The sequence below is a fragment of the Puntigrus tetrazona genome, chromosome 8 (genome assembly GCF_018831695.1).
Source record: "Puntigrus tetrazona isolate hp1 chromosome 8, ASM1883169v1, whole genome shotgun sequence".
NCBI classification, from domain to species: Eukaryota; Metazoa; Chordata; class Actinopteri; order Cypriniformes; family Cyprinidae; genus Puntigrus; species Puntigrus tetrazona.
The window spans coordinates 24,019,004-24,032,647 of NC_056706.1; the positions used below are offsets into that span (position 1 = coordinate 24,019,004).

Genomic DNA, 13,644 nt, shown 5'->3' on the forward strand with positions numbered 1-13,644 from the left:
CTTAAGTTATTTATCATTCAGGTTTTTTTTTATTTCTTGTTTTGTTTGTTCTTTTAGTTGCTTGTTAACATCTTGCAATCATATATGACATCACTCATTGCTTCATTGCCTTTATTCATTGTTTAAATCATTTTTAATGGTTCTTTCATCCCTGCAGCGTATGAGAGAGGAAATGGAGGAGATTACGCAGCAGCAGATGGTTCATGATAAGTATTGTAAGGAGTTGATGGGCTTCAGCACTAAACCTCGCCACATCACCCCCTTTACCAGCTTTCAGTCAGTGCAGCCACAGCAGTCCAATGCTCTGCTGGGGCTTCTGGGATACAGCACACCGCAGGGCTTCCTGGGTTTTGGAGCTACACCCGTTCCCTCCAAAAGCACTCTGGTGGAGAGCCGGTACTGCAGAGAACTGATGGAGGAGCGGTTTGACCAGGTGATCAGTGATTACATTTACTCCTGGAGAGAAATAAGAGAGTGATGATATGCAAGTGCTATAACAAGTCTCGGTTAGCTTAATGCAGTACACATAGCAAGTTTTTATTTTATTTTATATTATTTGATTATAAATAAAATTAAGAAATAAAACAGAATTTAAAGAAACTGTAGAATGTTTTTTCCTCTCATTTCTTTCTTTTTAGCTAGTAATTTTTGTGTGCATGTCATGTCCATAACTATATAATATAGCATATATCTTTAAACTAAAAATATATTATTTTATTTTTTTATGTTTACAAATGTTCTGTCCACTGAGAAAAACTAATTATTATTTATCACAGTGCCATGTAAACAGTATCATGTAATTTTATTTTTCTCTATAGTATACATGACAAATACATTATTGTACACCTCTCTTTTTAAAGATAAATGTTTAGTGACCATGCTGAGAAGATCTATATTGGTCCAACATTTCCAAAACCCTTAAGCCTTAAGGAAGCTCACATTTCTCATAGTATTCTAATTTATTCCTTTGCTGTTGCATCAGGTGTGTCGTTGGGTGCTGAAATACAGGACCAGTAAGAATCCACTCATTCAGATGACTATTCTAAACTTACTGCCCCGACTTGCTGCCTTCCAGCCTCACACTTTCACTGGTACATTTACTTGTGATTATATCCCAGCATTACTTTCAAAGCTGATTTTTGACTTTTTTCAGTTATTATGTATGTTAGCAGTTCAGAGACATTCAGATATTTTTATTATTGCTTAAGTTTCAAACATATTGGTGTCATACTATGCATATTAGCCTTTTATTGGCTTTTTTTGGCTTCACATTTTGATGTATTGATTGGCTATATATTAAACATTGTTCTTTTGCCCTCAGATCAGTATTTACAGGACACTATGGGGCACCTGCTGGGCTGCCTTAAAAAAGAGAAGGAGAGAACAGCAGCATTTCAAGCGTTGGGGTTGCTGGTGGTTGCTGTAAGGGCCGAAATTCAGCCCTACCTCAGCAAGATCCTGGAGATCATCAAAGCTGCACTGCCACCTAAAGACTTTGCACACAAGTAAGAACTATATTTAGGCTATAGGCTATATTTATAATTTATAGTGTGGTGGAAGTTCTCATTTTGTATTTCATGAAAATCTGTAAAAATCAGGTTATTTTATCAAATCTTATTAATAAGTCAATTTGTTTGTGTGTCTGTTTTTTTCAGTGCTAGGTTACATGATCAAAGAGTAATATAAAAATAATGTGTTTATATGTGAATGTGTCTCATCCAGTCTGATTTTAAAACAATACAAGTGATGGTACTGTTTCACTACTAAAGAAATCTTTAGATTGTTATGTGTTTGATTTTCTTCTCTTTTTGCCCTCTGTCCCATGTTTTGTAATCTTTTAGGAGGCAGAAGACCATGCAGGTTGATGCTACTGTATTCACGTGTATCAGTATGCTCTCCAGAGCTATGGGGCCTAGCATTCAACAGGATGTTAAAGAACTCCTTGAGCCCATGTTAGCTGTTGGTCTGAGGTACAGTTAAACTGTTTGGGCCTAGTGATTTATTCACAGGTTCACCTTTACTGGGTTGTAGTTTCTTGAGCAAACACATAGATACATATTGGTACAATATATATTGCTTTTCAAAACTAATTTTAAACAGTTTAGCTTAAGTCTTTAGAATTAAAGTTTTTTTAAGAGGAACATAAATGCAGTAAATCTGTACAAACCTTGTACTAGCATTTCACATGTTATAAAATTCAGACACAATTTCCTATGTAATCTTATAATTGTCTTTCTCTTTTCTTCCCAGTCCTGCTCTAACTGCAGTACTCTATGACCTGAGCAGGCAGATACCACCGCTGAAGAAGGACATTCAGGATGGGCTGCTAAAAATGCTCTCTCTTGTGCTCATGCACAAGCCACTGCGTCACCCAGGTATGCCCAAGGGCCTGGCGTACCAGCTGGCATCACCCAGCCTGACCAATATCCCTGAGGCTAGTGATGTGGGCAGCATCACCTTGGCACTACGTACTCTTGGCAGCTTTGAATTCGAAGGTACATATTTACATATTTTTTTTGGCTATACTAAAACACTATGAGCTTGCGAGGAATGAATACCCATGCTTAACATGAAATCAGATTTTATTTTTATAGCATAATTAAAAACAACAATAGTTAACCATTGTGCCCTACAAAAACAAAGGATAAACATCTAAAAAAAAAATCTGAAAGAATAAAAAGACTGCAGGTAAGTTTTTTTTTTTGGATAAAGGGAGAGTATACCACAATTTGGATGAGCATTCGAAAAAGCTTGGTCTAAATTTAGCTTGGTCTAAATTTAGATTTAAAATTTAAATTTAGAACTGAAACCTTGAGCTGGCCTTAATAATCTAACAGAGATATTTTGATTCAAAAGAAAATAATGCTAAGATATTTTAAATCAGTTTTGTAACAAATCCGCAGCCAGTGCAAAGACAGTCATTTTGTGGAAATATAATAACAATTTCCTTATGCCAGTCAGATGTCTTGTGACTACATTTTGAACACTCTGAAGACTACTAATATTGCATTGACATTACAGTATTTAAATCTTGATTAAATGAATGCACTTTCTCAAACTCTGGAATTCGGGGAAAAAAATATTGAAATACAACATTTATCTGTCTATCACTTGAGAGCAGAATCAAAAATAACACTCAGCTTTTTCACAGTGGATTTTACATGAGGAACCAAATCTCCCAGGTCACCATTAAAAGCACCTGACACACCTGTGGGCCCAAACACAATAAACTCAGTAACATACATGTTTTCAATGCTTCAAAAACAAATAGTAAATGAAAGCCTTTGATCATCGTCACAAAGCGCTCAAACAAATGCAAACAGCTTAATAGCTGTTATACTCAAAATATAAAATAGGGTAGTGAAATTGGCTTTCTGTTTTTTTTATTTATTTTTTTTAATGGTAAATTAAACATTATAATGATATTTCCTAAATTACTGCAAAAATTGCTGCTCAATGCATCACCTACCTGGAACACTGCTCTGCAGTGCATTTTGAATAGGCTAGCATTGCTTACATTTTCTACAGAAAATGTCGATTTTTTTTTTAATTACTGGTTTGGTCCATTTATAGGTCACTCATTGACCCAGTTTGTGCGACACTGTGCTGACCACTTCCTGAACAGCGAGCACAAGGAGATTCGCATGGAGGCAGCGCGCACTTGCTCACGCCTGCTCACCCCTTCCATCCACCTAATAAGTGGCCACGGACACGTGGTCAGTCAAACTGCTGTGCAGGTGGTGGCTGACGTTCTCAGCAAGTTACTGGTGGTTGGCATCACTGACCCAGGTGAGAGACTGTTTAAATCTTAGATTATAGATTATGTATATAATCACATTTCTTATTTTTATGAGTTTATGCTCATTAAATTGGCCCAAATAAATTGAATTAAATAAAAAAGGGATACAAATATAACTAGTTGTACAAATTTTACTGAGCAGTAACTTGTGCAGAAAAACTAGTAGAACTAGTTATATTCAGTAACACCCATGCCAACTTGTTTCAACTGATTGTATGAAGTTCATTAATCTATCTACCTTTTTCCTTAATGTGGATGTACGCTGGTTCATTATACTCTATAGTTAATAACGAGGAGAATAGCAATTTGCACTACAAACCAGTGTGTTCATAATTAAGATAATACATTGAAATAAGACACATCAATTTTCAATATCAAGTAGCAAAACTTTTTTGTACAGCTAAAAATAGCTGGATGAGACTGGAAGCTATACCCATAAAATTTAAAAACGGAAATGGCGTTCCCCATTTTTATGTCAGGAATAAGCATCGTGTATAAGTAAAAATTATTTTTTCCTTTTTTATTTACTTTTGGTTATACCTAAAACTTTTTTTTCATTGTGTGCAAAGAAATAAGTCTCCTGATAATTCCTTCCAAATTGGTTTGATTGCTTTGAAAGAATAGTTCACCTTAAAAAACCCATTAAAATTAAGGTATAAAGGTTCAATATATAAAATCTGATTCATCTGAAAAAAATAATCGGCCAATTAATCGATTATCAAACAATCGATAGTTGCAGCCCTAGAGTAAAGAATGACATTTTATTAGAAATGTTGATTTAAGTGTTCAAATGACTGTGTTATGCTTTAATTTTTCAGTGTTTCAAAATACCTGTTAATCATAGGAACATTTAAAATGTTTTATTACTTTTTTGTACATTTATGTATATTCATTTTTGCAACATAATATTTTGTCAGTTTTATTATATTTACTCTTACTTTCTTGGTTAATATTGACATGCTTTGTTGGTAACTGATCAACAAGGCTTTATGGGACATTATGTCTTAAATTTTTGGGTGACTTCCTGTGACTTCTAGACCCTGATATCCGATACTGTGTGCTGGCCTCCCTGGATGAGCGCTTTGATGCCCACCTGGCACAAGCGGAGAACCTCCAAGCTCTATTTGTGGCACTTAATGATGAAGTGTTTGAGATCCGTGAACTGGCCATCTGCACTATCGGTCGTCTCAGCAGTATGAACCCTGCATTTGTTATGCCCTTTCTGCGCAAGATGCTCATTCAGGTATTTTCATGTTTTACAGCACTTGGCTTTATTTGAAATACCACTACTAATGCTTATAGTATTTGTATTATCAGGGCAGACGGACAGATAGATAGTTAGATAGATAAATACAGTGCTGTGAAAAAGTGTTGGCTCCTTCCTAAATTACAATTTTTTTTGTATGTTCGTCACACTTTAATGTTTCAGATTATTTTTTTTAATGCATTTACAGCATTTTTTTAAACGTGTCCTGTTGTTTCTTTAGACAGAATAGGACCATAGTAAGATACTAGTAGAAGTAGTAGATGGCTTAGGGGGTTAAAATGAGTAATAATAAAAACTCAGGTAATGCATAGTGATCTTATTTAATTACTTGTTCTTTTTATGAATATATAAATGTCATACTTTGCACAGTATACGTACTCATGCTGTAAACTGAAAAATTGTCAAGAGACGCTGCAGCATTTTTTTCTCAACCACCAACAGGTGGCAGTCAGTAAATATTTTTTCACTACAGCTCTAGTCAGTCTGGCCTTATTTTCCCATCATCACATTTACTTTTTTTTCTGTTGGCTATCAACTTATGCTGATGCATATTGCATGGAAACCTTTACATTGTGCTACTGCCATCTCAGAGGAGGTCATTTTTATTTGTTTTATTGTTGTTATTAATGTGTCTGTTAATAAAATACTGCCAAAGTTGTGGTGCTTTTCAAAGTAATAAAATTCTGTCCAGATCCTTACTGAGTTGGAACATAGTGGCGTGGGCCGAAACAAAGAACAGAGTGCCCGCATGCTGGGTCATCTGGTGTCTAATGCACCCCGACTCATTCGCCCATACATGGAGCCCATTCTCAAGGTTCCCCTTACTTCTCCTGTTCTCTTTGTATGTTTTGGGGGTTGTTGTCAAATTTGTTGTAAAATGTGTTGTCTTTCCAATTCTGTTCTTCACACAGGCCCTCATCTTGAAGCTGAAAGATCCCGATCCAAACCCTGGAGTTGTTATTAGTGTTTTAGCTACTATTGGAGAACTTGCTCAGGTAACAGATCATTTTCTAGCCTTTTATCTTTTTAAATCACCTACAGGACCTTTCAGGTGCCTACTAAAGATTTAGGAAATCTTTAGTAGAAGGGTCAGAGTAGCTCTGTGCAGGAGAGTTGGGAATGCAAGCAAAGAGTTAAAATATTTGTGGTCACTGGTAAGAAGGTGTAGCAAAAATTGGAAAAGAGGAATTAGGTGGGACGATTAAGGAATTTTTTTTTACCCTCAAAATCAAGTCAGCTGTGAAAAGTAATTTAATTTGTCCTGTTGCAATGCTGTTGAGTGTGTCTGTTTCTTTAATTTGTACCAGGTGAGTGGTCTGGAGATGAGGAAATGGATGGATGAGCTGTTCCCCATTATTATGGACATGCTGCAAGACTCCTCTTCATTAGCTAAGAGACAGGTTTGCTCATTCCTATGTTAAACTTTTTTAAATTTAAATTATAATGTGGTAATATGATAGTATTAATATAGTATTTATATAGTATTGGTTTAACCTCACTGTTTCAGCTAATTGATTTTGTATGTTTTGTGTGTACATGCACTTGTTGCCTATTGCACACCTTTTTACATTTTCCTCCTCCTGTGAATGAGTTTTTTTGCATTCTTTTGCAAAGCAATATGGGTAACGAAAAGCACTCTCTTTTCTGTTTTTCGTAACGACAGTGGAAACTTGTGTATTTCAGTAATATTTGGAGGCACTCTAGAGTGCATGCTTTTAATCTGAAAGGTTTTACAGTACTGTTATGAGTTGCAGTCAAACGTCCATAACGTTTACACAACTTCACACAAGGCTTTCTTTCTTGGTATGACGTTGTCAGGTTCTGCTTTAGCAATCAGGGATGTTATAGAGTTTGGATGATTTAGGTAAGTTTTAGGTTACACGAGGTTCACAGAAGCTCATGTAACTAAATACTTTACCTTCTCTGAACTGTGTCTGGGGCTTTATTTGACTTTTTGGATCAATCTTAAAAGAATTTTCTCAATAAAACCGCTTAAAGTACAGTGTACTGGTGCATACAGTAGTTTTTCATCATTAAAAACACAGTCTAATTAAATGTTGATGAAAGAAAATATATATAATTATAGGCATAAGAATAACACTGCTCTTATTTCCCTCTTTTCTCTAGCTTTTCTGTTTCTTTACTATTGTGCACTATGATTGTGTCACTTTGTGTAAAAAAGCACCTGCTAAATAAACAAATGTTAATGTACACAATAACACACTGATCATCATCTCTCCCACTAGGTGGCACTTTGGACTCTGGGTCAACAAGTAGCCAGTACTGGGTATGTGGTGGAGCCATACAGGAAGTATCCATCTCTACTGGAGGTGCTACTCAACTTCTTGAAGACAGAACAGAACCAGGGAATTAGGAGAGAGGTACTGATTTCTGCTCCTGTCATTGAACACCAGATTCCATAAATGTGGGTGCAACAGTTATTTGAAAGGAAGTGCATCAGACAGTTCAGTCTCATTTCCAAGTATAGTTATTTTCTAGCAATGATCATTAAATGACTTTATAATGAAGAAAATATGTGCAATAAAATAAAGCAAACACAAATGAATATGGATAATAGGGTTTGCATATGAAGCCTTATTAAGATAATTCAGTAGGGGCTTACTAGTTCAGGAACAACTACGGTTTCGGATGCTTTTCTAAATTTTATTGAGCTAGGTGAATACAGTCAGCACAATTTGTGTTACAAAAATATAAAAGAAGTATACTTTTTAATGGGGAAACTAAGCAGGCTGAATAAAAAATATGAGCCACAGCTTTTTAAATTTTTTAAAAAATGATTTAGTTTTTTTAATTATATTTAATTAAGTCAAGCAGGTCTATTCCAGAAGATGACACTGTTGTGGGATATTTTTATACAACAGTTTACATGTATTATTTGTTCTTAAAACTATTATAAAATTGTTATTGTCTTGTTGTACCTGTTGAATCTGTGTAACATAGAATTTGTTTAAAACATTTTGTGGGACATCAAGACTGTGTCTGAAAGCTACAAAATCCTGCCTCTTTACACAGCATACAAAGGTAGAAAGGCAACATGCTCAGGATGGGCAATGTCTGAATCTAATGCTCATGTCATGTCCTGCTCAAATTGCCTTTCTGCCTTTGAATGCTGCCTTCAATTTATACCATAGAACAGTGGTTCCTAACCATGTTCCTGGAGTATCCCAACACTGCCTGCTTAATCAAACATATCTACAGCAATTCAGTGCATCAGCCTATTAGTTGGGAACCACTGCTCTTGAATATGAAACCGTTTGCATTTTTACTTTGACTTGGTGGTTCTGTTCCCTTGGTTAGGCCATACGTGTGTTAGGTCTGCTTGGAGCTCTGGACCCCTACAAACACAAGGTGAACATCGGTATGATTGACCAGTCTCGGGATGCTTCAGCTGTCAGTCTCTCAGAGTCCAAATCCAGCCAGGATTCAGGTAATCATATGCACCTGTATACTTGTTTTAACATGCATGCCTAAACATAGTGGGCTCTAATCACGCTAATGTGAGTCCACATCAACACAATTAATTACAGATGCACAGAAGGTTTTGCCCATCTAACTTTCTATCCAGAGAATTCTCCAGAGCAAACAGAGCACGTCTTCATATACAAATTTCCCTTTCCAAAGGCAGAGCCAGAACTCCTGGGTAGCATGCTCTCACATCTTGTCACTGATTGTTTGGCCTTTCACAAAGCTTTGTACACATTTCATCCCTTTATTTGTGACTTTCCCCTTTTTGTACGTCCATACACTGCCTGCATACACAAAGTCTTTTAAAAGTAGGATTAAAATAGTTCAGAATAAGTGCTGTTTTCATTATAGTCCCACTTGTTTCCCCACCCATACTATCCTCTTTTTCATTTCATATGCATGTGTGCAAAAGTCAGAACAAACAGTTCTCAATTAAAGACATTTCTTTTCCCACTGTTGTGAACACAGTGCCCTAGTACAAAGTATCCGCTATTTCTCAGTCCAGAACCAAAAAGTTTTTTTTTATACCAGTTAACAGCATTGTGGCATATTGTTAGTTATCACAGGAAATTATCTTGTAATATTATAATCATTATTATTATTATGGAAGTTTGTGGGACATTTGCCATCCTGTAGTATAAAAAGCAAATATATGAAAAATCAGAAATTTGAAGCTCATAACATCAAGCGTCTTTGTAAAATTTTTTCTGTGCAAATGTGTTAAACTATCGCTGTGATTTGCTGCTTTCAGTTGGAGTAGAAGTTGAAAATTAAGCCATTATTTTGGTCAGATTTGTTTGCGAACTATAATGACGCTTGTCATGTGTTTGCTGACTTTATTACAGATGAGGTGGACGAGATGCAATATTTGTCTTTTCTAAATAAAACAGATATTTCAGATGTTTTTTATTTTTCATTCAGTACATATACGAATAAAGTTACAAATAAATCAGTACTATTTAAATAATGAAGTGGGGTCTATATTTGTAAGTTTAATTTTAAAAAGCATGACAATATAACTTTGAGATTACAATAAACAATAAAGATAAACAAAAAAAGAGAGTCTTGTAAAGATGTGAAGATGGTTTAAAAACTTCTGTTAGCTTCTATTTAGTAAATTACATTAGTATTTGGTATTACCACCTTCTGCCTAAAAAGGCTTTTGTTCAAGATGCATTTACACACAGTTTTTAAGATAGCTTTGCCAGTAGATTACTGAAAATCATCTTGGAGATGTTACCATTTCTTTTGAATTTAGTCTATTATAGTCTTTTCGTATACTGACTCTACTGACAAGTACAGGCAGTTTTATTTTTTTGTATATTATTCTGTCCAGATTGTGGGGAGAATGCATATTTGAAGCTAACAAAACATATGGAAGCATATGGTTCTTGCCGTCTTTATGTGCTGTTTGTAGATTACCACGATAGCCATAATAAGTGTGCAGACTGTTTTCTTTGCAACTGGCTTGACAGGAGTTCAGCAACTCTGTATCTTGTTTTTAATGCACAGTGTATTTTAAACAGTTATTTTTTTCTTGCCTATTGTAAAAGACGGATGTTATCGTCAGAGCTCATGTGGCTACTCTGGAGAAGTTGTGCAAAATGAGCAGCTCTGAAATTTTGCATTGCTTGGGCATATGTCACTGTGATGTCACTGCTGTCTCAAGTTGGATGCCAATCAGTCTACGCAGCACCACAGTGGAGTACACCTATTTACTTTTGACCGTCTTGATATTTATGACTATTTACTGAGTGGGTAGGTCATTAAGGCTTCTTATGTCTTTGCCCCTGGCCTCAGTGTATTATAGTACACCAGCTCAGACCTTCATCTACTGTTATGCAGCAGAGAGAATTAATAGTTTTAACAGCAGGACCCCATAAAGAAGCGTGCTGCAGGAAGTGAGGATATCTCCCGTGTGATGCATTAGAAATAAAGTACAGGTTACAGTCTGGGGCAGCTTTGTCTGGTTCTGCACTTTTTCTCTACTCCCACTTTGAGAGAACTCCCCTTTACAGGCAGAGAACTGCCTGCTGGCCCTCTTACTGCAATAATAGAGCAATAGGATATTTTATGAGATGAGAGTGAGTTCTGTGAGTGATGGTAATGGTGGACAGAAGAAGTAGTATGCACGTAGCTGTCAGGATTTTGAATCATTTTGGTCAGTAGCTTTATTAGAAAGACATTTACTACTGGTATTTTATTTCCTTAATATAAATACATAATATGAGACTTGTGTGAGGACAGACTGAATCCATAAGAACTTTGGCAGCCTTTCTACATTGATTGGAGAAATCTATTTACAAAGCTACAATACTGTGAAACATTTAGGCGCTTGTGAAAAAAATAATGTGAAGCTGTTTTCAAAAAATAATGTAATTAGTGAGTGGTCAGAGGAGACGTATGTTAACAACAGGTGAAAACAATATTGTGTCTCAGCTGACCACTTGTGATCAGATCTCAAACAATTCATATGAATACCAGGTGGAAACGGGTCCTTAGACACCCTGCTGTCTGCCACTGTAAACAAAATGAAAGAACTTGAAACCTTTAAGCGCAGGCAAGCAATTCCAGATTGCCTGTTAACCCCACATCAAATGGCACATATATTTTAAGGCATAGCCTGCTGTGTATGGAAAACAGATGACTGCATTACGTCATTCAGATACACTCACTCACACACAGATATAGTTTGTTTTTCACTGAGGTATGTGTGGTAGAGTTTTATGACTGTAGGAAGTGGTCGGTAGCAGGCTGCGCTGCCTCCTGTGTCACATAGTGTGCTGTAGTAAATCCTGCAATTTACTCCTTTGAGATCTTCATGTTTTTTGCTTCCTTACATTACTTTTTAAAAGGTGTTGGCTACATTGGGCAGTACCCTTTCAAGAAAAATTACATTTGTGTATTTTATTTACCTCCAAAGGGTGCATTTTAGTACCTTGAAGATATTAAATGTACCTTTTGTACTTTTTTGTGTATATTTGTATGAGTGTATTACTTCACTAATTTCACAGTTGTATTCAAAAACAAGGTTAGCAAACAACAAACTTTGACCACACTTTCTGCAAAATATGATGACTTCTGTTACATTTGGCATTTCAGCTGACTACAGTACCAGTGAGATGCTGGTCAACATGGGCAACCTGCCACTAGATGAGTTTTACCCGGCAGTTGCCATAGTGACTCTGATGCGCATCCTGCGTGACCCGTCACTGTCCAATCATCACACCATGGTGGTGCAGGCCGTCACCTTCATTTTCAAATCACTTGGACTGAAATGTGTACAGTTCCTGCCTCAAGTTATGCCCACTTTTCTCAATGTCATTAGAGTGTGTGATGCCAGCATCAGAGAGGTACGTTGCTATCACAGAAAAGAGATGGTACTTTCTTCAGTGCATTGCAAGACTTTTTTATAGGTGTATTGTTTAAATTGGAATAAATCAGTCCAAAGTATTCAGGTTTATTAGATGTTATATCTTAGCAGATGTCAACAGAATTTCTGCATAATGTAAATTACAAAAAAATAAACAAAAATAAGGTTACACTAGTGCAGTTACAGTGAAAGTCCTTTTTTGTTTAATTAGATTTGAAGGATTTATATGCAAAATGTGAAGATTAAAACTTGTAACCAGATTTAATTCTTCTGTTGTGTGTTATTTTAAATTAAAATCAGTTTAAATTAAAATCATTTGAGCTAAGGAAGTTAAAATCAAATGCTCAAATGATCAGATAATAAATGAAATACTTCTAGCTTCTCAAATAAATTAAATTATTAAATGCTATTTAATTTCCCCATTTGAATTAGCATAAACTGTAACGAAAATATATTTTAATATTATGATTTAAATATTATGATTAATCATTTGAACATTGGATTGTTAAATTAAATATCACAAATGTGCTTAATTGTATTTTTCAAATACAAGTAAATTAAATTTAATTTAACATTTCAAATCATTATTTTAGCTACAATTTTGAAATTTGTATAAATTATTTGATAAATTTAAAGTTAAAGAATTTTAAATGAAAATGAATGTAAATTCTATACCTAGAATATTTCTTTAAATTGAACCTAAATCAAATCAGGTTTCATGTACAGCCATCAGATTTTTTCTCTTGTACCTTTCCTCTCTTGTACCTCTACATCTCTTTTTCTGTGCATTATTCTCTTATTTTCTTCTTTTTTTTAGTTCCTTTTCCAGCAGATGGGTATGGTTGTGTGCTTCGTCAAGATACACATCCGGCCATACATGGATGATATCTTCACACTGATCCGGGTGAGAGATTTGTTCACACATCTTCCTGATTTTCATCTAAAATAAAGACTTAGACCATAAAGGCAAAAATGTGCACTTGATACCCTTAAAATGCTTGTTAAAACTTTTTTTGTCTTTTCTATGCAATTTTTTTTGTGTAGGAGATGTTAGTTCCATTAGCTTCTTTTCCACTGTCAGGGCAGTGTGTGCCAGCGTTTTAAGCGGGCCGGGTGGGGTTAATAGCCTTGGACCCTCGGATGCATTTCCACCGTCTGGCCAGATGCTCCACCCATATTTTTTTGCATTGCTTATAAATATTTCTACCTTGTATGATGATCATAATTCCCATTGGATTTCAAACAGAAGTTTCAAACACTCTCTGCTATCTTAAAGTGAGCTAAAACTATTGTAAAAGTCTTTAATGTGGGTGTTATCTGCGTTGACCCTGTCTAGACATGGTGAAACTCCGCCTTTGTTCATAACCACTTTGGTCCAAGGTTTTTGACGAAGCTCGAGGCACAATCAAGTCCTGGAAGTTACAGTGGAAACTTGACTGGCCCTGGCGCGCACTAGCATGCTCACTTTTAGGTCAACAGTGGAAACACGGCTATTGAGTGGACTAGACAAAGACTTGTTTCATTTGTTTTAATCCCTGCTGTCACCCTGCAGCCTGAGATGGGTACCTCAGAGCCCGTATAAAATAGCTGACGCATTCTCCTTTTGTGGTTCTCTTAGCACTCAACTAGTAGATAATATACTTAAGGTGCTTAATTCCCTTTTTCTACTTGCATCATCACTACTCCCAATAAAAAAAAAAAATTCTAGTCCACTTATGC

General features: G+C 35.7%; 1 protein-coding gene across 2 annotated transcripts in view; it reads left to right on the forward strand.

The window, feature by feature from the left end:
• mtor (mechanistic target of rapamycin kinase) overlaps positions 1 to 13,644 on the forward strand; it is a 99,236-nt gene that overhangs the window by 4,857 nt on the left and 80,735 nt on the right. For both annotated transcript variants that reach the window (XM_043246681.1, XM_043246680.1), the window contains exons 7-20: positions 158 to 433; positions 983 to 1,091; positions 1,322 to 1,505; positions 1,842 to 1,970; positions 2,251 to 2,495; positions 3,574 to 3,789; positions 4,837 to 5,042; positions 5,758 to 5,880; positions 5,978 to 6,061; positions 6,374 to 6,466; positions 7,313 to 7,447; positions 8,385 to 8,514; positions 11,655 to 11,905; positions 12,743 to 12,829. In XM_043246681.1, coding sequence (XP_043102616.1) covers positions 158 to 433; positions 983 to 1,091; positions 1,322 to 1,505; positions 1,842 to 1,970; positions 2,251 to 2,495; positions 3,574 to 3,789; positions 4,837 to 5,042; positions 5,758 to 5,880; positions 5,978 to 6,061; positions 6,374 to 6,466; positions 7,313 to 7,447; positions 8,385 to 8,514; positions 11,655 to 11,905; positions 12,743 to 12,829 — 2,268 coding nt within the window. The remainder of the gene's footprint in view (positions 1 to 157; positions 434 to 982; positions 1,092 to 1,321; positions 1,506 to 1,841; positions 1,971 to 2,250; positions 2,496 to 3,573; positions 3,790 to 4,836; positions 5,043 to 5,757; positions 5,881 to 5,977; positions 6,062 to 6,373; positions 6,467 to 7,312; positions 7,448 to 8,384; positions 8,515 to 11,654; positions 11,906 to 12,742; positions 12,830 to 13,644) is intronic.